The sequence below is a fragment of the Anopheles coluzzii genome, chromosome X (assembly GCF_943734685.1).
Source record: "Anopheles coluzzii chromosome X, AcolN3, whole genome shotgun sequence".
In the NCBI taxonomy this organism is placed as follows: domain Eukaryota; kingdom Metazoa; phylum Arthropoda; class Insecta; order Diptera; family Culicidae; genus Anopheles; species Anopheles coluzzii.
The window spans coordinates 22612301-22626957 of NC_064669.1; the positions used below are offsets into that span (position 1 = coordinate 22612301).

Genomic DNA, 14657 nt, shown 5'->3' on the forward strand with positions numbered 1-14657 from the left:
GCCGTTTGCTATGACTTCCCATGTTCCCGCATTCTTTAACATCAACTCGGTCAGGTTTGTTCCGTTGATTGTTGTTCCGCACTTCACGGTGATTTCATGACGTTCCTCAGCAAAACGAGGACAATGAAAAAGCACGAGTTCTGTTGACTCCACGATGCTCACACACGCTGGGCAGTCTGGCGAGCTTGCGTGACGGTACTTGTGAAGATAACTCCGGAAACACCCATGGTCGGAGAGGAACTGAGTCATGTAGAAGTTCACTTCGCCGTGTTTTCTGCTCGTCCATGCAGCGATGTTGGGGATCAGTGCATGTGTCGTACGCCCCTTTGTTGAACAATCCCATTCAGACTGCCACTTTCTCATAGAGAGCTGCTTTGCTGAGGATCTGGATAATCCCGCGTTTGAAACTCCGGAGAAACTGCAACACTCAGAATCCTCTGCTAATATGAGGCAGATGGGAACGATAACACAAACTGCCACGTGCGATATTGTTTTGTAGGCACGAACAACTCTCATAGCTAGTAATCGGTGCACTCTGTTCACCAACTGTCGGTTTTCCTTTAGCACTAGAACCCAGATCGCGTGCCCAGATCGCAGTGTTATAACGCAACCGTGAGATGGCCACGTCAGCTAGAAGTCGCCTGCAGCTATTCTTGGGCCCTCCAATGTTCGGCATTATTTGTATCAACGAGTTTGCTACCTTAAAGACGTTGTTACAGGCGTACTCGACATGCTTCCGGAAACTTAAGCGGTCATCGATGATCACACCAAGATATTTTAGATGACGTATCGACTCAATACGTTCATCACCGACCTGGATGCTACCTGACTGCACTGTCTTGTGGCTACTTATGATGAGGAATTCCGTCTTTTTATGGGCGATTTCTAGCCTCATTTGTTGCATCCACGACTCGATTCTGCTTACGGAGTCGGATGTGAGGAGTTCAATCTCTTCTATTGACTCACCAAGGACAGTAAGAGCAATATCATCAGCAAAACCTATCACTTCAGCTCCTGGAGGAAGCCCTAGGGTCAAAACTCCGTTGTACATAACATTCCAGAGAGTTTGACCCAAAATAGAACCTTGAGGAACGCCAGCGGTGATGCTCATTTTTTTGATTCCCTGATCTGTGTCGTATAAAAGCATACGGTGATCCAAATAGCATTTCAGCAGCCTACAGAAGTACGGTGGAACCATCATCTTAGAGAGAGCTGCATGTATGGCCTCCCAGTTGGCACTGTTGAAAGCATTCTTTACGTCAATCGTAACGATCGCGCAGTATCTGTTTCCTGTCCTCTTTTTTAGCAAGGCGCTTCGTCGTTTCTTTAGAACAGCTGCGATCGCTTCACCAGTAGACCGTCCCTTTTCTAAAGCCAAACTGTCTGTCCGACAGTCCGTGTTCGCCTTCCGTATAGACAACTAATCGGTTGAGTATTAGGATTTCTAGTATCTTTGCGAAATTATCTATCAATGCTAAAGGCCTTAGTGCTGATGCGTCGTCGGGGGGCTTTCCAGGCTTTGGTAGAAGAACGAGTTTTTGTCGCTTCCAGGGTATCGGAAAAAAGCCAGTATCGAAGCAGTTCTGGAACACTGATAAAAAAGCTTCCAGGTACGCTTTGATAGCTGCTTTGATCGCTTCAATGGGAATACCGTCCGGACCAGGTGCCTTCCCCAGTTTGAGATGGTCTGCAGCTTTCTGTATTTCATCAGCGGATATTGACACAGGTTCAACATCAGGATTGCGGGATATATCACGTGGAGTTTGTGGCTCATGGACAACTGTTCAATGATAGTCTTGAGCGCGGTTGGGTTCCTTTCCCTAGGTAGGTCTTGGCCGACCATCTTACCCATTAGCGTTCGGTAAGCACCAAACGGGTTGTTTTCAACCTCATCGCATAGGGCTAAAAAGCATCTCCTTTTACTTGCCTTGATCTTCCGTTTTAGATTTGATCATGCCAGGATGTACAAACGTCTCAGATCCTCCCTTTGTTCCGAGGATTTGGCTCGATTCATCTTTCTGCGTGCTTCGATGCAATGGCTTCGGCACTGGGCTATTTCGGTAGTCCACCAGTAAGCTCTCCGTCGTGGGTAAGGTCCCCCTTTCCTTCGTGGCAAAGAGGTGTCACAGGCGTTGGCGATCGCTGACGCTAGCTTCAATGCTGACGAGGTATTTGAGAAATCACCAAACCTCAATGCCTCAATAAACAGTTCTTCGTTGAAGCATTGTGTTTTCCAGGCTGGAAAACCGGAGCCCTGGGCAACCCTGTGGCACTTGCTTCCTGCCGTGTAGCGTATCACTCGGTGGTCGCTGAGGGTGTAGGCGTTGCTTACCCTCCAGTTCATGGAAGAAGCCAATGCTGGACTACAGAACGTAAGGTCTATAATGGAAGTTCTGCTATTCCTTACAAATGTGGGACAGAAGCCAACATTTACCAGTACTAAGTTCAGTCTAGAAAAGTGCTCCAACACGGCGTTTCCTCTGGCGTTTGTGCTTTTACTGCCCCATTCCGTGGCCCAAGCGTTAAAATCTCCTGAAATGATGATAGGATTAACATCGTACACCTCATCTGAAATCCTCTTAAGCATTTCTTCGAATTTCTCTAGATCCCATCTTGGCGGAGCGTAGCAGCTGCAGAAGGTTATTTTGTTGATGACTGCAATCACATACCCCTCGCCGTGCCTTGAAATGATCTGCTGGATCGGAAATCTACCAGAAGCCCAAATAGCAGCGGTCCCTGTAGAGTCAGAAACCCAATTGTTTACGCCGCTAGGACAGCGATACGGCTCGGACAGCATTGCCACATCTCCCTTCTCCTCTATAAGCAATTGCCCAAGCATGTCTTGGACCTCTTCACAGTGGTTCAGGTTCAACTGAACTATCTCCATGTCGATTTCTGCTTGCTCGCTGGACAGAAAACGCCGCTGGTATGATACATGTTTGTACCCGGTGGACAAAGGACACATCTGGGAGGTTTGACGCATGTTTTGGCAAAATGCCCTGTTTCACCGCATCGCAGTCGGTCCTATCTGGGCCTTTGCAATCGCGGGAGAAATGGCCCGTCTCCCAGCATTTGAAACACCTCCTTTTCGGTATTTGTATTTTTACCGGGCAGATTGACCATCCAATCCTAATCTTGCCACGTGCTGCCACTAGCGTTGCTAGTTTCGTCGGGAGCTTCACTGAAGCGGTCTGCATTCCGTTGAAGGATTTGGTCATCTTGGTCTCGAAAGTTACCCCGTCCAGCTCGGTGAACAAATCCCGAAGATCTTTTTCAACGTCGCTGGTCTGCGTCTCTGCGTCGAAGTATCGAATTTCCACCGTTTCCATTTGGCCTAAGGTCTTTACTGTCCCATTGTTGCCAATGGAATTCTGAACCACCTTGGCGTAGTCGACTCCGCAATCATCATCGCTTTTGCCCAGTTCGAATAGCAAGCCTCCATTTTTTGTTCCTCGAATTCGCACTACTTTCTTACCGAAAGCTTGAAGCTCAGGATCTGCTTTTAGCTTGCGGAGGATTTCCACATGGGTAATATTTTCGCCGGGCGCCACTAGTACGGCTTCGGTTTTTGGACGCCTCGGCGGAAGCGCCTCCCGAGTAGATGCAGGGTGAACTTGCTTTTCGCCGGTGTTATCCGGAATGACACTTTCCTTCGGCTTCCGGCGATTTTTCCGCACGACCGTGCTCCACGACCCCTTTGTCTCGTTCATTTCGGGGCCACAACCGGCACTCGCGACCAGCGAGCTGCCAGAGGGGGCATCATTTTTTGCTCTCTTAGCATCGTCCGCTTCCTCAGTCGACCTCAAATTTCTGCCCCGTTTACCATTCACTGGCGTCTCGGTTTGGGAGCAGCCTTCTAGCGCCTCTTTTAGGGACTTTTCAGTCCTTTCCGCTCGCAGCCGTGTCGTCATGAGCTCACGTTCAACACAGGCTAACGCCGATAAGATGCTCACTGCCATCTTCTTGATCGGATGGTGAACGTTATTCCGATCTTTCGTATAGGCATGAAGTTCTCCAGCCACCTTTAAAGCTTCCTGCAGCTTGCTTCCACCGACAACAAGCGCTGGCTCTTTCGATGAAGAAAACGATTCCACTGGTTGTGAGGTCACGGAATCCTCTGCTGCCATCACATTTTCCTCGCCGGTTACCGCTTCAACAACAGCAGAATCGACCGACGTACTGGCAACTACTTCAACCGTAGGAGAAGCTGAACACTCTCCGAGATCCGACGGAGGAGATCTAGGCGTCTTGCTACTACGGCCAAAAAACGCGCCTATATCCTTCAAGGCAGACCCCAGAGGACGGGGAGGTAGCGATTCGTTCCCGCTCATTGGTGGTTTTGCTCAACCGAATCCCACATGAAGAAAATCAATTTACGAGGAACTCACCTAGCGAGCCTAGTGTATAATCACTTAATTTGCAGACACTCACACAACACAAACGAATGAAGGGCCTTTGCACTGTAACTCACGCAACACTGATAATACCAGCCCGTCCGGCAAAATGAGTGTATTTTTTGAGTGATTTGAGTGACGCTGTCGAAATACAGTGTCTCTTCGACCAATGAGTTACCCACTCACGCGAGCCCTCCCCCACCCCACTCGCAACGCACGGTGCGCTCTGCAGCACGGTGTGTTTGTGTTCTTTCAAGCCATGCTACCAACACATCAAAAGCTTGTTGTTTTTCGCTTTCTTTCATGCACTTATTCTAAAAATAAACACAAACACGGTCATTTTTTATTTCATTAAACACTTTATTGAAGCATAAAGTACACACTAAAGTACACATTTAGAATCCTTCATACTCACGAATGGCGTCATACTGCAAAGTACCGGGTCGAGCCAGGCTGCGAGAAACTTGTCGACAATCTGCGTTGACTCTGTTCAGCAAATTCTTACTTGTCGATCCACGCACTGCATGTGCGTCTGTGCACACTTTTTATTCACTGCACACTTCACCAAAACACACCGACGCACGAGACTTAGACGAAATGCGCACCAACGCACAAACACTGCGCGCGGGACTTAGAACAAAACACGCACAACCATCTCCGGCAAAGCGTCGCGCTGTACTGGTGGTTTTGTACGCGTAGGAGGGGGGGGACATACGGAGCGATGGTTCGATGCTGTAGTGTAAGCGAGACAACACGATGTGACGAGCAGATCCAAGTTCCCAACGGGACAAAAGTAGAAAGCTTGGAGCAAAATAATCGTTTGTCTCCCTCTATCCTCTATACCCCGCTTGCTTGCACTCATGCGCGAGCGCTCGAGTATATTCTCTCAGAACTGAGCATTCGCAGTTCAACCCGTGCAGTGAGAATGTATGTGTTAATGTGCAGCGAAATTTGTCTCTGTATCTCAATCCCCCACCCCCAAAAAACCACATTCACTCTCCGCGCACTCTTAAAATTTTGGCGCGCACGCTACGTACAACACAATACAAAAGGTCGTTTTAACCGCGAGCACTGATCAAAGTCGCGATGGTTCAATCGGTACGCCGACGCTCCATGTCAGAGATTTGGTGTGTGAAGAAAAAGTTTTTCTGACCAAATCGACAACACACACGCGACGACACACATCGTCACATCGACCGCCGTCGATGGAAGTGTGATGATCTAAAAATAGATCTGTGGGGCGAGTGAGAAGGGGGAGGGGCGGTAGAACAAGAACGTAAGCGTGAGTCGTCGCGTGTGCGTGTGTGTGTACACTCAAGAACTCGTTTTTTGCTCTTTCCTGGAACCCACATGTTTCTACATTCTTCTGATTTTAAGCAACAAAAGTAGAAGGGAAGTAGAAGGCTACTTCATTTCTACTTTCCTTGCTACTTTCGAGCGTGTTGACTCGCTTGGGTTGGTGAGCTCGCTGAAAGAAGGCACACACACATTCACAGACGGCTCGTCAAAGCACGGTATTTGTATTGGTGTTGGTGAAGCGCGCGTGTAAAACAGAATGCGAACTCTCATCGCAGCGCGTTTCTCCTTGCTTCCTCAAGCTTCCTCATACCCCTCGGCCTGAATCACTCAAAATTTGGTGTCTCATTGTTTGCGTGGAGTGCCTGGTAACTCACAGAACTGGTAACTCACAGAACTGGTAACTAACAGTATTAGTAACTCACAGCATGATAGGCACAAACACACACGTTGCGTTGCTCGATAAAGTGTGCGTAGTAGCAACCACTAGAGAATCGCACATTTAACACACACTATGGAAAAAAGTACGTTTGCTGCACTCAAGAAAACAGCGTCACTGTCAGCCAAATAGCACCCGTAGGAACAGCAAAGTAGTGCACAAATAAACAAAGCGCACAAATCGCACTCCTATGTCCAACGCATCAGAACTGCCGAAATCGAGCCGCCAATAACACTCTCCGCCCTAGGATCGGGCAAGACCCTCGCGACAGGGCCCACCGGGCAAGGCGAGCCGCTCAAGCGGTACCGCCGGCACCACACCGCAGAGCGAGGATGTGCAAATCGCTTCGCCGTTCACACCAATCCTAAAACTGTCCTCCACCAAAAAACCGCACTTCACAGGGCACCACAATGTAGCAAAGAAAATGGTAATGGCAAAGTCACTGGCGCACAGAACCAAAAACACTTTTAAAATACACTTTCGCAGCGGAGCTAGAAACAACACGTCCTTGATGACTCGATACTCGACTGACTCTCTACACACACACTACACACACATAAATTTTTCGCAAAAATCGCAAAAACTAGCACCCAATTTTAGCTTGTTAAATAGCCAGAAGTCGTCTGGTGCCAAATTTTTCAATATGGGTGCTAGTTTTTGCGATTTTTGCGACAAATTGATTTTCGACCGGCTTTGGCGACCGTCCGTTCGTGGAGACCATCCACCGACCGACCGACGACACTGGTACTTGACGCAGCTCCGAAAACAATTTGTCACTCCTAGCCGGGATGATGTAGTGACTTGAAATTTGGCAGATATGTAAAAAACATACATATTGACAAATGAAAAATAAAAACATGGTTCTACTTTTAACGCGCTAAATTTTACATCTAATGTCACCTTACTTTTTAGACACAGTAATATACGTTTTTAAAACACCTGCAGAAGAAGTATCTTCAAGATACACAGAGAATCTCGCAATCGCATGGGCTAATGACATCCATTCTCGAATGATGGTGATTCTGCTCGACGAGCCTCTCCCAACCAAGCATTGGCCGCTGGTATAATTGATTTGCACCCCTGATCGGAATGTCTTTTGCGTGTGATAACGTTGCGAACCGCCAAAAATAGTTTACGCGTACGATTGCAAAGAATTGTGTTTTATCCACTGGTAGCCTCACAGTTTAGAGAATCTTAAGTAGAAAAGCACATGGTTACTAGAAGCATATCTGCTTTGATCTACGTTTCGTGTTATTAAAAGCTCATAGTGCAAGGAAGTGAAATTTATCGTTCTTTATGTTTCTTGCTTTCTTTGCATACGAGTTAACCAGAAAAATCGGCGAATGACAAAGCATTTTACATTGATGATTTGTAGAGTTTAAGTTTTCTTCATATTCAAACATACAACACAATGTAGGGACTTGAGCAATCAGCATGTAAGGAACTGTATTGACCGGAATAGGATTTTCCCGATAAACGCGCACTAAGAGCGAAAACAGAGAAAAAATAAACTTTGGTCTATGGATATTTGGAAAAATATCTAGCATTAAAGATTCACGCACAAGAGTGAACATTTTTATGGAGAAATTGATCTTTTAACCCTCTTTCGAACGATAGAAACAGGTTAATGTTTAGCAGTGACATCATAAACCGAACTTAATTTAAAAGAAATATTTTTTTCATCTTCTCTTCCCTGCAGTCCAATGTATGATCACAAATACCGACGGCATGTCAATGAGGGCGAAACACGTAAAAGTCACAGAGTTTTTGCCTCATACAGTCAACTATCTATCCGCATAACAGAGGCTTTAACTAACAATGTGGGTCGGATAGAAATCACCTGTTTAGCAACAATTCCAGCACACGTGGAGCCGGGGGAGCAGTATGCTGACTATAAGACCTCGTTAATTAAACGTAAGTAGATCCTAATACTCAATACATTACTCTACGGATAATGTGTAGGCTTGGCCGGTCTCGTGGTACAGTATCGGACATTAAGATAGGACCCTGGTTTTTTCAACGCACCGTGCACTTGTTTTGCCACGTTACTTGTGTGTGTGTGTGTGTGTGTGTGTGTGTGTGTGTGTGTGTGTGTGTGTGTGTGTGTGTGTGTGTGTGTGTGTGTGTGTGTGTGTGTGTGTGTGTGTGTGTGTGTGTGTGTGTGTGTGTGTGTGTGTGTGTGTGTGTGTGTAGTAGTAGTAGTAGTAGTATTAGTAGTAGTAGTAGTAGTAGTAGTAGTAGTAGTAGTAGTAGTAGTAGTAGTAGTAGTAGTAGTAGTAGTAGTAGAAAGAGAGTGTGCTTTTTAATGTGTATTTGCAAGTGCTCGGGTTTGTGTCTGAAAAACGTAGTTTACCATTATGTCATATTGCGTTGAAAGTATTCTGATGATGTGTGTTATCCTGTGAAACATCGTGCGTTTACACTTGGATAAAAGCTAAAGTTTCCATCGACAGTAGCTCTTGTTCCTCTGACGACAACGCAGGTGTGCTGATGGATGAATGTGCATGCGCAGCGATGCGAAATGGACACGCGCACAATAGCAATGAACTCGGCATTCCCTCACAGGTGGTGCTCCAGTGCACGCCATTGAAAGGCCTTCGTGCATCTCTGCGTTGCACGTTGTGTGCGCATGGGAAACTTTTGTGCGTGCATTGAGCTGGCGCGCAGGTCTTCTTTTCAATGTGCGTTTTGTTTCATGAGCGCGGCAGTATTCTGTTCTCGATTTTGAAGGGAAGACGCTTACTCGCGTACTCGTTGATAGTTTTTATCCATGCGATGTTTTCGCTGCTCGACAACGATGTAATTCATCGCGTATAGAAGTAGAACGCAGGCAGAGCACGGGATCAGCCGTGTCCATGTTTTTACCCAGCGCGTTCTTGACGGTCCAAACAAGCAATGTTAGTAACAATGGGTCGAGGTAAACATTTTACCGATTATCAGCGCCATATCATTAAGCGAATGACGGCTGCTGGCATTAAGCGCAAAACGATCGAGTTTGTAATGGAACGATCGCGCACTTTTGTGGCAAACGCGCTTCGGACAACCGAAATGTGTTTGGACAACCAAAACGCGCTTGGACAACCGAAACGCGCAAGTCAACCGGACGTCTTCAGAAGACCACGGCGAAAGAAGACCGTATAATTGTTAATATATCGAAAAACACTGATCGCGAGGGCAGTGGTCCTGCTTATTACATCAAAAACCTTACCCAAAACACAGAAAAACTACTAACAAAACTATCCGAAACGACCTACTTAGGATAGTAGGAGTGACTATCCTGCTATGGGTAATCAATAAGTAACTGAAAACTAATCATTCTTCTCGTGACAGCTCAAGAGTGCAGACGTGTTTTCTCTCACGCTCCTTGACTGACCCAAAATGTCCAAGCAGTGCAGTGCTTGAAAGTGTTGTTAATAGCCGGTAGCGCGAATAAATGAATTCTTTTTAACAGTCGTTTAAAGTTCATTTTGATTTAAATGAGTTCATTTGTTGCTCTTGACAGTCGTTTGTTTAACGGCGGTATAGGACCAGTCGTTAAAATTAACAAATGAACTCAATGCTTTCGCGATGCCAAATTCTAGCAATTTTTAACGAATCTCATTATTTTTTAACGACTGTTAATTTCAAACCATTTCTTTTGCGATGCCAGATTACATAAACAGAGCGCAGTTCAACAACGGCTCACTCTCGCTTAAGGTGTTGTTGTTGTTTTATTTTTTTACAAGGCTTTTTAGCATTTGCCTGAATTTACAATTCAGAAACCACTAATACTGTTTGAGATAAAAAAAGATGTAAAAGTTCAATAAGAAATAAAAATCAAGAGTTCTTATGGTAATGGTGAAAGGTGAAAATGTTTGTTAATTCTAATGCTTTTTTCATTTAAATTATGTTTTTATAAATATTTTTATCTTTAACTTTATCTTTATATTTATTCCTATACTTATTTCTAAAGATATGTGTCCTTTAAAAAATTCAAAAGTTTTTCAATTTAATTGTAATTGTTGGAAAGTACAATTTTCAAATGCTCTCCAAGTCTGTGTCTCTTCCTTTCTGCGGAATATCCAAAACAATCCATTAATATGTGTTCCACCGTTGTATCACATCTACAAAATGGTTAGATTAACGGTGATTCCTTTTTAAGTTTGTACGTGTGCGTAAGTCGGGGGTGTCCAATTCTTAATTTTGCTAACACTTTTTAATCGCTATGATCTAGTGGTTCATTCCAAGGTGCCATAGTTTGTTTTATTTTTTAAGGTTGGTAGCGGGTGATTTGTTCCATATGTTTTGCCAGCTCTGATTTATTCATCCTTTCCACCACAAGGATGCATCACTTCTGGAGATAGTTCCATATACATGATCTTTGATCATTCTACCTTCATTCACAAGACGGACAGCTACTTCATTTCCTGCAATGCCTTTATGTCCTGGTATCCAATAGAATTCGATTGACCTGTCTTTTGATAATGATTCGATAGATTGTATATAAGGGTTTCATATGGATCCTTTCTGAAATGTTTTCAGAACACTAGCGCTATCTGTGAAAATAACGTTAGGTCTGTCATTTACGGTCGCTTCTTCAGTTGCTATCATAATAGCAATAGCCTTTGCTGAGCATATTGATATATTCTCCGAAAGCTTAATACTACAGTGAGCATTTGGCGATGTTATGCCACAGCCAGCAGAACTATTGTAGACCGAGCCATCAGTATAATTTTTATTATATATTTTTATTTGTTGGCGATGACCTTTTGATAGCTTTGTACTATTTTTTTTTCGTGTTTGCTTAGTTTTTGCAATGTCAAGTCGATTGTGGGGATTTTGTGGTACCAAGGTCTAGTCGAACAGCTTGTGAGTTTAGCTATGTTGGACATGCTGTGACCTGTTAGTTGTTTTAACACCTTGTTGGCTCTATCTACAAAAGGATTTGCTTCGATTCCTTTTTCAATGAGTCTGCCAGCTAGGTTTACTAATTTAAGGACTACAACATGATCGAGAGGTAGTTGTCTACTTTCACAAAGTACTGCGGTGTTTGGGCTAGTGATTATAGCTCCTGTAATTTTTTTCATAGCAGAGTGATACATTGGGGCTAGCTTGCAGCCATAGTTGGCGTCGTCCATGGTATTGAATTGAATGCCGTACAATAATTTTGGAACAAACCAACTGTTAAAAATAGTAAGAAGTGTGCATCTTGCCGATCTCTCATTTCCTCAACCTAACATATGAAGAATGTCCTCAACCTCAACCTAACATATGAAGAATTTCCTCAACCTAACATATGAAGAATGTTTAATGTGCTTTTGATCATTTTTTTTAACGTAGAGAAAGTGTTGTCGGAGTTGTCAATGATATCTCCTAAAATTTTGACTGCTCTTGTGTTTGGAATGATATCTGATTTAATTTTTATATGTTTATTTGCCCTTTTATGTGAGTTATTGCATACATGTAGAATTTTACTTTTTGTTGTTGATGCATGACCTGTCAAGCAACACCAACGATGAAGTTTATTGAGTGCTTTTTGTAGTTTGGTTCTCTTTTTTGTTTCTGATTTGTCTGAAGTAATTAGTATTATGTCATCAGCATAAATGAATGAGTCTATATTAGTAGGTATCGTTCGTAATAAAGACTCCGTGCTTATTAGAAAAAGCGTAGGTGATAATATAGCACCTTGAGGGACACCGTTCTCCAAAACCTTGATGTTAGGGATATATGCTCCAATCAGTACTTTACAGGTCCGGTCTGTTAGGAAACTTTTTACAAAGCGCGTTAGACTTCCTCCAAATCCCCATTTCTTCAATAGCTCAAGGATCGCCGGACGCCAGGTACGATCGAAGGCCTTTGTTAGGTCAACTACTGCACAATCAGTGTGATAATTTTTATTTTTGGCCTCATTGAGAACGTTTTCTAAACAAGCGAAATAAGTCTCTGTACCACTGCCAATTCTGTCAGCGTGCTGTTTGTCGCTCAACACATTTCTGCTCTTTAGCTCTAGTCGCTTTACAAGAAAAAATGACCATACCAAACTTAAACTCCATTCTCGATTATATCCATTCTCCATTCAATACAGAAATACCTGAAGCTTTAGTAAAATACTTTTATGATACATCTGCAACACATACCTTTTCATTTCATTTTCTAAGCCATAAATTCATATCTGATTCCAGGCCCCTTGCACCCATTGACGATTTCGAACAAAATTACAATAGTAATCGGGCTGGTTGCAACAGTCTCATTGCCAATCGTCATTTTGCTGAACTTGTTCAGCAAAAATACCATAACCATCATCTGTTCTTCACTGACGAATCAGTACAAAATGGTTCCACGGGGTGTAGAATCTACTGCAGCATCGACAATAGCGCCATCCGGCTATTAGACCATAATTCAATCCTTACCGCAGAAGCAATAGCCCGGGTTATTCCTGCTGACGAAGGCCTACGCAGAGACAAACCCAACGTATCGCAGTTCAGTTGTCAATTCGTATGACTTAACAACTTGCCCGTCATGGATTCAAGCCCCAAATGGACCGTGCCGCCATACGTAGAACTGACTATCTTCCTATGGGGGGTCATCAATAAGTCACTGAAAGCCAAGCCCACAAGTGGTACAGGCAGGCCTTGACTGATAACGGTTGTTGAGCCAAAAAGAAGAAGAAGAAGCAAGTGTCCTTCAAGCACTTGCATCTGGAACCACCAGTGACCCCAACATCCAACAACTATGCAATATACCGAATTCACCCCAAGTCACATTCTGCTGGATTCCTGGTCACACAGATATTCAGGGAAACCAAATAGCAGATCGATTAGTCTACGCAGGACGTAATAACCCGGCCTGCTGCCATAATACTCTTGCACGCCGTAACTTCATTAGCCTTAGCATATTCATCATCGCCAATAGCTGGAATGGTTACAGGGTTATCAGCGGCCGCTCTTCCCTGAGAACCATCAATACCACAACACTAACATGGAGAGACCATCAATCACACAAAGACCAGAGCAAAAAAATGGATGAAAGAGTACAGATGTTGTTTACACGTGCAGCTACAACTTTGGTTAATAAATAATATCCATTTTTTCAATGCTGGTAACACAGGTGTTAAGCAGCAGGATGCTACCAAGTGAAAATGAAAACGTTAACAGTTTTTAATAAAAACAGCTTTCTATAGCTGCTGTTTTGTTTTCCGGATTCGTATGTTCATGCAAAAGGATGCATGTATATTCCTTGGCCTCAAAATTGAAGATTCAGGACGGCGTGTGGACGTCGTGTGGACTCGACCAAGCGAGGTTACTCGATTGAAGGTTTTTAGACGGCTTTTAAGCAAAAATTGTGGAGGTCTCCCTGGGTTGTTGTAGAAGCAGCCACAAAAATAAATTTTATGGATGGCTGGAAAGAGATGAATATTGTCCTCCCCCTCATTCCAAGCTAGACGGTAGTTGCGATCACACCAGCTGTTCATATGATAGTGGTGGAGGAGGTGATGATATCGCTTGTCTGCTGGCTTCTTTATCAGTTCTACCAGATCATATACATTTTCAAAGACGTCACTTCTTCACCTCCTGCATTCTCCCAGCAGTATTGGAGAATGTGTGAGCGCTTGACTTGGTTATTGTTTTTTCCTTCCCGTTTTTTCTGCTTGATGCATTGCGCGATAGCTAGAGCCGTCGTTAGATTCCGGATTTGATAAACGCTCAAGTTTTCGTGTGGATGTAAGAATCGGTTTGCCTTAGGAGCTATTTGCCGGATCTATTGAATGCATGCTTTGTACGGGTTTTATGTTGTTTGTTAATGTAGATAGTTGCGCTTTGGCAAAAAAAAAACAAACAATTCAAACAAAATATCATTCAATGCACTAGTGCGCTCATGTGAAGCCAACCAATGCTTAGTTAAAGTCAATGGGATATCAAATATTTAAATGAGGGATGGTTACATTGAACACATTTTGTCTTTCCATTTAATGATTTATTAATAATGCACAGCCCAATCCACTCCCACCTCCTCCTTCCTTCCTTCCCATCCAATCGGGATTGCAGGTAGGGATTCATCCCACCCCATCCCCTTAAAACACCATTTACCATTTACAGGAGGCCTCAACTAGTCTTACCGCATAGGGCCTCGATACACTTAATCCGCCACTGGCTGCATGCTCCACGCGTCCCCGCATTCTATGGATGGCTTGGTTGGTTTTGGCTGCCCCTCGTTGTCGTGCTATATGTACACAACACAACAACATACAGTATCGGACATAAAGATAGAACCCTGGTGTTTTCAACGCAGCATGCACCTGTTGGGACAGGTTTATGTGTGGTTTGTGTGTTTGTGTTTGTGTGTGTGTATGTGTGTGTATGTGTGTGAACATGTGTGTGTGTGTGCATGTGTGTGTGTGTGTATGTATGTTTGAATGTGTATTCGTGTGTGTTTGTTTCACAAGTATGTCGTTTCGTATAGATTTGTTAGTAGTTTTTTTGTGTTTTGGGTAAGGTTTTTGATGTAATAAGCAGAACCACCGCCCTCGCGATCAGTGTTTTTTCGATTTA

General features: G+C 44.0%; 1 protein-coding gene across 3 annotated transcripts in view; it reads left to right on the forward strand.

Annotated features, from left to right (window-relative positions):
• LOC120949533 (uncharacterized) overlaps nt 1-14657 on the forward strand; it is a 184827-nt gene that overhangs the window by 152830 nt on the left and 17340 nt on the right. For all 3 annotated transcript variants that reach the window (XM_040366905.2, XM_040366896.2, XM_040366913.2), the window contains exon 9: nt 7829-8043. In XM_040366905.2, the coding sequence (XP_040222839.1) occupies nt 7829-8043 (215 nt within the window). The remainder of the gene's footprint in view (nt 1-7828; nt 8044-14657) is intronic.